At 42.4% G+C, this 11270-nt stretch overlaps 1 protein-coding gene across 1 annotated transcript in view; it reads left to right on the top strand.

The window, feature by feature from the left end:
• Positions 1 to 10462: 10462 nt before the first annotated feature.
• Positions 10463 to 11270, top strand: part of cpa6 (carboxypeptidase A6) — a 19722-nt gene continuing 18914 nt past the window's right edge. Inside the window, exon 1 of the mRNA XM_066686414.1 lies at positions 10463 to 10674. Within this exon, the coding sequence (XP_066542511.1) occupies positions 10586 to 10674 (89 nt within the window). The 5' untranslated portion in view covers positions 10463 to 10585. The remainder of the gene's footprint in view (positions 10675 to 11270) is intronic.

The following is an 11270-nucleotide window of genomic DNA, read 5'->3' as shown; positions in this document are numbered from 1 at the left end:
TTCCCCCAGCTGAGGCCTTCTGAATTCTGGGAACATTTAAAAATCCAGTATTCTGTGATCTGAGTGAACGTGGGGGCTCATAATAGGAAATTGTATCTTGAAGATATTCAGGAGCAAGCCCATGTAGAACTTTATATGTTAATAACAAAATTTTGTAGTCAATGCGGAATTTAACAGGCAGCCAATGAAGTGATGATAAAACTGGGCTGATATGTTCAAATTTTCTAGTTTTAGTGAGGACCCTAGCTGCAGCATTTTGAACTAGTTGAAGTTTTCTTAAATTGCTGCTGGTGCATCCTGACAGTAGTGCGTTACAGTAGTCAAGCCTTGAAGTAATAAAGGCATGTACTAATGTTTCTGCGTCCTGAAGGGATAAGGCATTTCTAATCTTAGCAATATTGCGAAGATGTAAAAAAGCTGTCCTAGTGATACTACCTATGTGTTGATCAAATGATAAATCCGGGTCAATTATGACACCAAGATTTTTTGCTGCTGAACCAGGTTTAACTGGAAAGTTAGCTAGATTTAAAATTAAGTCTGATAATTTATTTCTTGTCACTTTTGGACCCAAAAGCAGGACCTCTGTTTTGTTGCTGTTTAGGAGGAGGAAGTTACGCAACATCCAGCCTTTCACGTCTTTTACACAGTCCTCTATTTTCTTTAATCTGTGTTTGTCATCGGGCTTGGCTGAAATATACAATTGTGTGTCGTCTGCGTAACAGTGAAAGTTAATGTCATGGTTTCTTATAACTGTGCCTAGCGGTAACATGTATAATGTAAATAATAATGGTCCTAAAATAGAGCCTTGTGGAATTCCAAATCTTACTTTAGAATAATTTGAATTTAGATTGTTTACTTTTACGAATTGATAACGTTCCGTTAAGTAAGATTTAAACCATAATAGGGCTGTCCCTGTGATTCCAACCATGTTTTCTAACCTTTCTATGAGAATATTGTGGTCTATTGTATCGAAGGCTGCGCTTAGGTCAAGAAGCACCAACAGGGATACGTGGCCTTGATCAGAGGCAAGAAGAAGATCATTTGTTATCTTGATTAGAGCTGTCTCTGTACTATGATGTTGCCTGAATCCAGATTGGATTTTTCATATATATGATTCTTATGTAGATATGAACTAAGTTGTTGGGCCACAGCTTTTTCTAAGATCTTAGACAGAAATGGCAAATTAGAAATAGGCCTGTAATTAGACAGTGTACTAGCATCAAGATTTGGTTTCTTGATCATAGGTTTAATAACTGCTAGTTTAAAAGCTTTGGGTACATGGCCCAGACTAAGCGATGAGTTTACTATAGTTAAAAGAGGATCAATAATAGCTGGTAGTACTTCTTTGAGCAACTTTGTGGGAATTGCATCAAGTGTGCAAGTTGTACAGTTTGCGGAGGTGATAATCTTCTCTAGTTCTAATTGTGGGAGTGGGCAAAAGGTTTCAAGTCTTTCTTTTACAGTTATATTATGTTTTATTTCATTCACATCAGGTGGCAGCCAGGATGGATTTGATCCTGTGGCTAGAGTTTGTTGTCTAATATTCTCAATTTTATTATTAAAAAAGTCCATAAAATCTTTACTGGTGAGAGTTGCTGGAATTAGTTGTTCAGAACCTGCTTGATTTTTTGTAATTCTAGAAAACACACTAAACAGTGCTCTCGGATTATTTTTATTATGGGAGATCAGCGAGGCCAGATATGCTGAGCGAGCTTTAGTGAGGGCATTTCTATACTCTATAAGGCTGTCCTTCCAGGCAGAATGGAACACTTCAAGCTTGGTTGATCGCCATTTCCGCTCTAGTTTTCGTAATGTTTGTTTTAAAGTACGGGTCTTATCGTTATACCATGGTGCGAGCTTTTTCTGTCTTATACTTTTATGTTTAAGTGGTGCTACCTTTTCTAAAGTAGATCGACAGGTATTTTCTAGGTAATCAGTTAGTACATCTAGGTCCATTTGGTCTGATGGAGTTGGAACTGGGGTCGATAGTTCTGGTAGGTTTTCTATAAATTGTAGGGCGGTAGATGGTTTTATCATACGCCTTGTAGAATAGCGAGGGTTCTTACATATATTATGGATAAAACGTAGCTCATATGAAATTAAGTAATGATCGGAGATTGCTGAGGATTGCGGTAAGATATTAATTTTGTCAATGTTAAGACCTAGTGTCAGAACTAAATCTAAAGTGTGGCTGCAGTAGTGTGTAGGCCCTGTTACATTTTGAGTAATACCAATAGAGTCTAAGATTGAGGTAAATGCCTTTTTTAGTGGGTCACTTTCTTTCTCAAAATGGATATTGAAATCTCCTACAATTATAACTTTATGATTGCACACCGCTAGGTTTGTAGCAAAATCGCTGAATTCTTTCAGAAATTCTAAGTAAGGCCCTGGTGGTCTGTAAATGTTGCATAATAAAAATGCGTCCTTTTTTGTGACCGGATTTGTAATAATAGTGGAGAGAACCTCAAAAGAAGAGAAGGTGTCACATTGTTTAAGACTAATTTCTAGGGTATTTTGGTAAATTACACATACTCCACCTCCTTTGCCTGATATTCTTGGGCTATGTGCATAATTATAGCCTAGGGGGGTGGCTTCATTTAGTGCTAAATATTCATTTGGTTTAACCCACGTTTCCGTGAGACAGAAAAAAGATTCACCATTGTGACTTGTTTAATCAGTAGCTGCCGCGCAGTCTCGGGGTCCCGGATGTGTTCCTCTTTCTGAGGAGTGTGTTCTCTCCAATATCTGCATGGGTTTCATCCAGGTTCTCCAGTTTTCTCTCAGTAACTCATGATGGTAGGCGCGAGTGACTGAGTGAGTGTGTGAGATTGTACACAGGTGTGAGTGTGTGACTGAGTGAGTGTGTGAGATTGTACACAGGTGTGAGTGTGTGACTGAGTGAGTGTGTGACTGAGTGAGTGTGTGACTGGGTGAGTGTGTTACTGGGTGAGTGTGTGACTGAGTGAGTGTGTGACTGAGTGAGTGTGTGATACTCTACACAGGTGTGAGTGTATGATTGAGTGAGTGTGTGACTGGGTGAGTGTGTGACTGAGTGAGTGTGCGACTGAGTGAGTGTGTGACTCGGTGAGTGTGTGATAGGGTGAATGTGTGATAACCCGTGATGGACTGTGTAGTTTATGTGGGAATATTTCTTTAAATGCACTTTCCCATTAAAACACATCAGCCCTCATCACAGAGCTGTAACTAAGGGCAGGTTTCAGATCGCAGTTCTACTCAAAGATAAAAGGCCCAAACAAGACAAACACAGACTTTCAGTGAGATGAGGACTAACGGTTTCTATGGTTTCTCCATCGTAGCCCGTGTTTGTTTTAATACCTGATCAGGATGTAGACAGCACATACAATGTGTCCTTTATGTAAAAAACAATATACTGTTCTGACAAAGTCAAGAATGGAGTGTGTCCACACACAGAATCCTTGGATTTTTCAGTTGTCACCACTGTCAACATCTGCCTGCTCCACCACACAGTTCCACAGTAAAAACCACAGCAGATTGGCTTCCTGCAGCGAGTCTGATCACATCTGCAGATGAGAGCTAACACTGCATATGAATTATAACCTCACACTCGTCACTAGACAGATGTTGTGTTTATTCTCACATCACACCACCATGGGCCCCTCTGCTTCTGAGGAGATCCATGAGGTAAGACGCTGGGGCTGAACTCAGGAAGTGTATGATGTCTTCCCTGTCAGTGTCTAACATTGCTGTTGTAATTGATATCCAGAGATGTGCAGTTATACCTCTGTTTACACTTTTATAGGTGTGTAAGGGTGCAGAGCCATTCAGTGACCCCCAGCAACCCCCAGAGTTATTTATTACTTAATGGTGATATCTGTTATAGTGTGCTTTAGTTTAGTTATATGTTGTTGTTGTTGTTGTTTTTGAGGGTACTCACCACCCCTGTGTGTCGTATCCCAGACTGTCCCTTTCCCCTCTGTCTGTGTGGAGCCGTGTACACTACGTGGGGCTGAGATTCACCAGGTTCAATAAAGCGCTTTAACCCATAAGTGCACATTGCCTTCGTCTACTTTCAGCAGTTTATTTGCAGGGTAATGCAGCATTTTGTTTTTCAATGGAACAAAGTATATTTACCTAGTCCTTTTGCCGTGACACACTCAGTGAACCTGCTGAGATGATGAACCTTAGAGGGCCACAACAAAATGGACAGAGTCATGTTCTCATATGAACCAATAAAGATATAAATCATTCTGCTGTCTGCATTATGCCCATGATAGGAATTCCAGGTCAGAGCTGGATTTCTCTTTGAAAGAAATGAATGGGATTTAAAAAAGTAAATTAATCTCCGTCATAAAGAAAACAGGCTTGGAGCCAGAGTTCTGAACACGCGAATGATGCTGACTGCCAGATGACCACTGCATTCACCATAAAAACCCAAATGTGGAGCTCAGGGATATGATCCAACCATCTACACGTTGAAAAGCTTAAGACACATCTCTGAGATCAAAGGAAGTGGGCTTTGATATATGTGAGACATCCATTACTTAAACACATAACAAAAGAAAAAGTGCTCAGACAGATGTTCAGTGCTGTAATGTAATAGCTCCTCTGCATGTAGAGGCAAAAAAAAGAAGAATTTCAGAGTGAGCTATTTCCATGTGCTGGAGAGTGTTCAAACATGTTGTTTTGGATGCCATTAAAACCTTAAATGAATGGATGTGGCCTGTTTTTCTGCTGCAACGAACGCCGCTGTGCCACACAAAAGTATTTTAACTAGCATTGGGGCACCAGATAATGACAGAAGAGGATGGAACACTTGTAACAACCTGTCTGTGTCAAACTGAACTTAAGACGCTCTCTGCGTCATTCCCTTCCACTGCCATCGTTCCTGAAACTAGTTTTAGCATCGAGGCTAACAGGGTTCAGAAGCCATCAATATCACCTCACACTCCAGGCCACAGGCAACATACACTGCCCTCAAACTGTGTTAAGACTTCCTTCAGTGGAGGAGGTTTGGCACTGAGGAACCTGTATGGAGAGAAATATAGAAACAATGGAATTTAAAAGGTTTCGTTGGACACTCTTTAGCCGCACACACCCCATCATTAATGTATTTACACAAATGTGTCTTAAGCCAAAATTTCTGGTCTTAAACACACTACAAACAAAGTCCTACAACATTTCTTCTGAAATAAAGGGTATTATTAGGGGATCTGTCTGCGCTGCGATAACAGCTTCTACATTGTCTGGGAAGGCTTTACAATTGTAAATTATGTAAATTGTTGTGAGGATTTGATGGTGTTCAGCCACAACAGCTTAAGTTCTGGATCACAAACGTAACACTCTAACCCAGAGGAGCAGAGGCTCTGGTTTGTAGCCGACATGTTCTTCTCTTTTAAACAACTGAACACAATTCTGGGGTGTAAATGAAGCATCTGTGACATGCTTTGGTCAAAATACCACAAGGAACAAACCCCACAGCAGTGTTCTCCCTCTGTGTAAACAGCCTCTGTTCAGAACAGCACCTGTTCCTTTAAATGATAATGAGCCGCACGCTGTTCACCCCGACCCCGAGCGCACAGCAGTGAGGAGCGAGGAGCAGAAGCTCTGGTTTTTAGCCGTTTTCACTCTGTTCTCTTTCTTCTCTGTTTTTCCTTTTTACTCAGAGCTCTTATTTCACTGTGATTGTTGTTTTTATTTTGCTCATTTCAACCTTTCCTTTGTGCTCTGATATAAATGCAGGTCCAGTGCTGTGGACAATGCCAAGTCTCTGCACTCTATATCAGAAGTAGTACACAATCAGTACAACTGCTTTATCTCATGTTTTCTGACTTTGGCCGCCCATAAAGAACTGACTGGGTGTTTTTGTTTCACAGTGTGAGGGTTTGTGGACTTCAGATCCCAACATTAACATATAGATCTTGATGGTCTTGATTGGTTTGCTACATTTGGGTTGAATGGGGATATTGTATAAATTTAACTTCTCCTTTAAAGCTACTCCACTGTACACCGCAGGGCAGCCTTCCCTTGATTAATTCAACTCAGACTCTGGGAAACAAAAGCTGTAAATCTGCAGAAAGATGTGACAACTGTGAAATCATTACAATGACTTGCCTGGTGACATCAGCTGGCACTAACCGCCCTGAAGTCGATGACAGACTCTAGATGTAAATGTTGCAGCTGAAATTTTTCCATTCTTTCCCATGACGTTTCCACATTTTAAGAGAAGTGCTCTTTTATCTCTTTACAGCAGGGCTTCCCTTGATGGTTCCCATTTGTGAATGACGTTGATACAGTGCCCCGTTGCGGCTCTGATATGGCAGCCGTTACAAATGTAAAGAGATTGTGAGTCTCACCAAATTAATTTCTGTGAAGAGTGGCTCTCTGCAAGAACAAAGGGATCCACCGCGGTTATAGGAAGGGTTCTGAAGATGTTTCACAGCGTCTTTTCAAACATCTGAATAAGGAATGCCTAGAGATCTATGAAAAGAAGAGGGGCAAGGCTCTGTGTTGATACTGGGGCTGAACCAGTCAGTCATTAATCATCATCACAATAATGGGATGTGAAATGTTGATCATGCTGTGAAATCTTTACCCACACTACTACAACCAATAATAATAACAACAACAACAATAATAATAATAATAATAATAATAATAGGATAGGATTAGAGTCAGAATCTCTTTAGCCCTAGAACACAAATTGGCAGAGGATTTTAAGCTAAAATCTTGAGAGAAATACAAATAATAATAACATACTCAACTCAGTCTGTCACATTGCCCACTGCCAAGCATCAGGTAGAGGAGTACAGAGCCCTGGACTGTGGAGTCCGTGTTCACCGGAGCGATGGGGCTCTGTGTGTGATTCAGAACTAATGCTGTTGTGGCTTGATCCCATTAAATCCTCACAGCAATGTTCCAACAGCTAGCCTAAAGCTTTCCAAGATTATATAGAACCTGTTATGTAGAACATCCCACACGTTGTGAAAGAAGACCACCTCAGTCAGATTCTCCCTGGGCTGGCTACACCAGTGAACATGGGGTAAAACAAGCCTTTCTGATCCTGCTCCGCTTCTGAAGTCAAGTGCAGAGGTTTTAGAATAGCCCCGCCCCCTAGTCTGAGTGTGTCCAATCACAGAGCTTGACCCACCTTTATGTGAGAGCACAAAAACAGACACAATGGAAATAAGAGGCAAGAACTTAGACAAGAAATAAGAGCGCCGAATAAAAACGAAGAAAAGCAGAATGGAGAAGGAAGAGAACAGAGTGAAAACGGCTAAAAACCAGAGCTTCTGCTCCTCGCTCCTCACTGCTGTGCGCTCGGGGTCAGGGGGTGAACAGCGAGCGGCTCATTATCATTTAAAGGGAAAATCACTTTGACCGGTAAATCTGAAATGGGCTTTTTACACAGGAGGATAACACTGCTGTGGACTTTGATCCTTGTGGTGTTTTGACCAAAGCAGGTCACCGATGTTTCATTAAGACCTAGAATTATGTTCACTTGAGGAAAAGTGGAGAGAATGTGTCTCCTTTAATAGAATCAAGGGCCATACTGAGAGTTTATCAGTGTCTTTTAAAAGGAATGCAGGGCATGCTGTAATTGCAGGTTGTTTAAACAGAGGTTAGAGAGGGGGGCTGATCCAAAGAGAGCAAAAGTCTGAAATACATTCACAATCCCTCAGAGAGTTTTCCCAAAAACTTTCAAAATCAAAAGTGTTATTCACAGCAGCTCTCAAAAGCTCAAAGGGACGTGCAGAATGTGCCAAACCTGGCAACCAATGTTCGATTCTCAAACCGTGGCCAAGTCTGACGTCTATGAAAACACTGTTTGACCACTGAACCCAAAGGAGAAGTGCAGCCGTGTTGACATTAGCCACCAGAATTTGGAGAGAGAAACCGAGCTCCTCTGGGCACTCAACAAATCTGCTTCAGTTCTCCTCTGTCCACTGCACTGGCCGCTGGATTTATTCAAGCAGCTTGTTTTCACATTTTCCACAACCCCTGAACATGAGTTTCTGTGGAGAGCTCCTGAATGTGCATCTGTGTTTGAGGCTGACCCTGTTGCCTCAGAAGCACCTCCAGCTGGTTTCTTTGGCTTGAGGATATTGCAGTTCTGACATTTAGCATTTGACAAAAAAAAAAAAAGAAAAATTGTTAGTAACATCTGGTCTCTGAACAACAAAATAATATTGTGTGTGTTGTAAAATGAATTGTAATAATGGGTAGTTTGTCCATTTTCCTGAACAGAACTTCCTCTCTTCTAGAGAAGATTTAAAGTAGATGAAGGTATATTTCTGTGAATATTATGCTACAGATGGAGGTCCAGAGACTACAGATGGACAATGTCTTAATGCTGCTACACACCCCTCTTTGCTTTCTTTTTGTATTTTTTATTTTTAATAAACTTTGGCTAAATCAAGATGTAAAATGACCACAGAGCAAGGTTCCTAGTGACATAATCTTTAAGGACTGAATGTCTGGGACACTTATAGATAAGTTTGTGTTCATGTGCAGGAGGTGCAGTGGACCAGCAGGTGGTGTCTCTGTCACAGCTTCAGGGTCCTGAAGACTGTGGGTTTAGGGTTTAGAGTCCCGCTCCAGGTGACTGTCTGTGAGAAGTGTGGTGTGTTCTCCCTGTATCTGCGTGGGTTTCCTCCGGGTGACTGTCTGTGAGAAGTGTGGTGTGTTCTCCCTGTATCTGCGTGGGTTTCCTCCGGGTGACTGTCTGTGAGAAGTGTGGTGTGTTCTCCCTGTGTCTGCGTGGGTTTCCTCTGGGTGATTGTCTGTGAGAAGTGTGGTGTGTTCTCCCTGTGTCTGCGTGGGTTTCCTCCGGGTGACTGTCTGTGAGGAGTGTGGTGTGTTCTCCCTGTGTCTGCGTGGGTTTCCTCCGGGTGACTGTCTGTAAGGAGTGTGGTGTGTTCTCTCTGTGTCTGCGTGGGTTTCCTCCGGGTGACTGTCTGTGAGGAGTGTGGTGTGTTCTCCCTGTGTCTGCGTGGGTTTCCTCCAGGTGACTGTCTGTGAGGAGTGTGGTGTGTTCTCCCTGTGTCTACGTGGGTTTCCTCCGGGTGACTGTCTGTGAGGAGTGTGGTGTGTTCTCCCTGTGTCTACGTGGGTTTCCTCTAGGTGACTGTCTGTGAGGAGTGTGGTGTGTTCTCCCTGTGTCTACGTGGGTTTCCTCCGGGTGACTGTCTGTGAGGAGTGTGGTGTGTTCTCCCTGGGTCTACGTGGGTTTCCTCCAGGTGACTGTCTGTGAGGAGTGTGGTGTGTTCTCTCTGTGTCTGCATGGGTTTTCTCCGGGTGCTCCGGTTTCCTCCCATGCTCCAAAAAAACTTTGCTAGGTGTGAGTGAGTAAGTGAATGTGTGAGTGTGTGTCGCCCTGTGAAGTGCTGCCACCCCCTCCAGGGTGTGTTCCTGCTTGCGCCCAGTGATTCCGGGTAGACTCCGGGCCCACCGCCCGCCCTAAACTGGATAAGGGTTACAGACAATGAATGAATGAATGAATGTTCATGTGAATGTATTTATTTAAGCTGTTTTTTTTATATGTTTTTTGTATTGATTGTCACCTCTCTTTCTTGCCCTTTGGCATTTAGGATGAGGGACAAGAGCTTCAGAAAATCCCATTTCATATCATATACACTGCGAAAACAAAATATTGTTTGACATTCTTCGTGTCTAATCAACGCCATCCTGTAAACATAGTGTTACATTTAATATGTGCTGGAACTGAGTCAGATCAGAAGTCTCATTTCTGCCCTTTCTGGATGTCACTTTATTGTCAAGTGTCTCAGTTTCCGTGTGAGATCTCCTGGGTTGTAACTGGGTGTAAAACAGGTGGTGCACTGTTGACACAGAGAGAAGCATCTGAAAAATGTGCTGCCACAAAGCAACAGCAGTCTGCTGGTTTACTTAGACCTTTAATCACGCTTCTGTCTGATAAATGCAGGATCCAAACACAAGCACGACACGACTGAGTCCCAGCAGAAAAAGGGGAAATGACACTTTTTTTTAAACATTTCTGTGAGATTTAATGGTTCTACATTATTGAATTCATATCTACAAACTCACTGTATTTTGATTTGATAAATTACATTTTTGCCTGCATTCCTGTTGCAAACATGGCAACCCCTGGTGTCTTCCGCTGCTGCTGTAGAGAAATGAGGGCTGAAGTCGCTCTACAGTTAAATATTTTATATCAAACTCTGAATGACAAGGATTAAATCATAGAGAAATTCTGTAAAATGGGTGGAGGTCTCCTTTGCCCTTCAGGAACACTGTAGACACACAGAATTAATATATTGAATTAGTGTATGACAAATAATTGGTTATAAATTCATGCAAAAACAAATAAACTGTAGCTCATTTAAAGAACTTCTGCTCAATCCAAGCGCTCGGGGGCGTGTCTTGCCTCAAAGTGGGCGTGGAAACTCCGCCTCTTTTCACGCAGATTTTAAAGCTTTTCGATGGCTCTAGAATCCCACCTGCCCCCTGTTTTCTGCCTCTTAGAGTTTCCCAAAGCTGTAGGAGCAGCATGCCCGGCCCCAGCAGCAGTTCTCCGGCCGAGCTCCCGCAGAGTAGCCGCAGATGAGTGGATTAGAGCGGGGTAACGATGGCAGTGCTGCTGGCTCTCTGCGCCTCACTTTACTGCGCTGTGTTCCAGCCCGTGGACACTCAACTCTACTCCAACAGATACGAGGGGTGAGTACACACCTTCATCCAGTCATTCCACCATGTAATGCCATTGTTCTGAGAGTGGGAGTGAACTGAAGACCCAGCTGTGAAGGACCGAGCTGGAGAATCAGTAAAAACCCCACTCTAATGAACGTGGTGTTAAATGAATGAACGGCTGCTATGAGCTTCTCCTCGTGAGAGTGGTCTTTTTATGGGAACATTTAAGCACCAAGAGAACACATGGCGTCACTGATGTAGAACATGTGTGAAGCTTTGTGAGTGAAAGTGAGTGAGCTACAAAACCATGGTGTTTCAAATCTAATAATAATAATAATAATAATAATAATAATAACAGTAGGAATAAGAATAATATTTAAAATTCTAACAAATACAATAGGGTTCTTTTGCACTGACTTTCTCTGAGCCCTAATAATTATAATAAAAAATAAAATAAAAAATGAACAGTGTCGACCGTGTAGCTCCAGCTCCAGGGTCTTGGGATCCTGCGTTAGATACACGCCTTGGGTTTCTGTCTGAGGTGTGTTCTCACCTTGTGTGAGAGGGTTTCCTCTGGGTGTGAGTGACTGGGTGAGTGTGTGAAACGGTCCAGACTGAGGGAAACA

Source organism: Hoplias malabaricus, chromosome 1 (genome assembly GCF_029633855.1).
Source record: "Hoplias malabaricus isolate fHopMal1 chromosome 1, fHopMal1.hap1, whole genome shotgun sequence".
Classification (NCBI taxonomy): Eukaryota; Metazoa; Chordata; class Actinopteri; order Characiformes; family Erythrinidae; genus Hoplias; species Hoplias malabaricus.
Note: the sequence above shows the minus strand (reverse complement) of the source record. Positions and strands in the feature narration are given on the sequence as shown.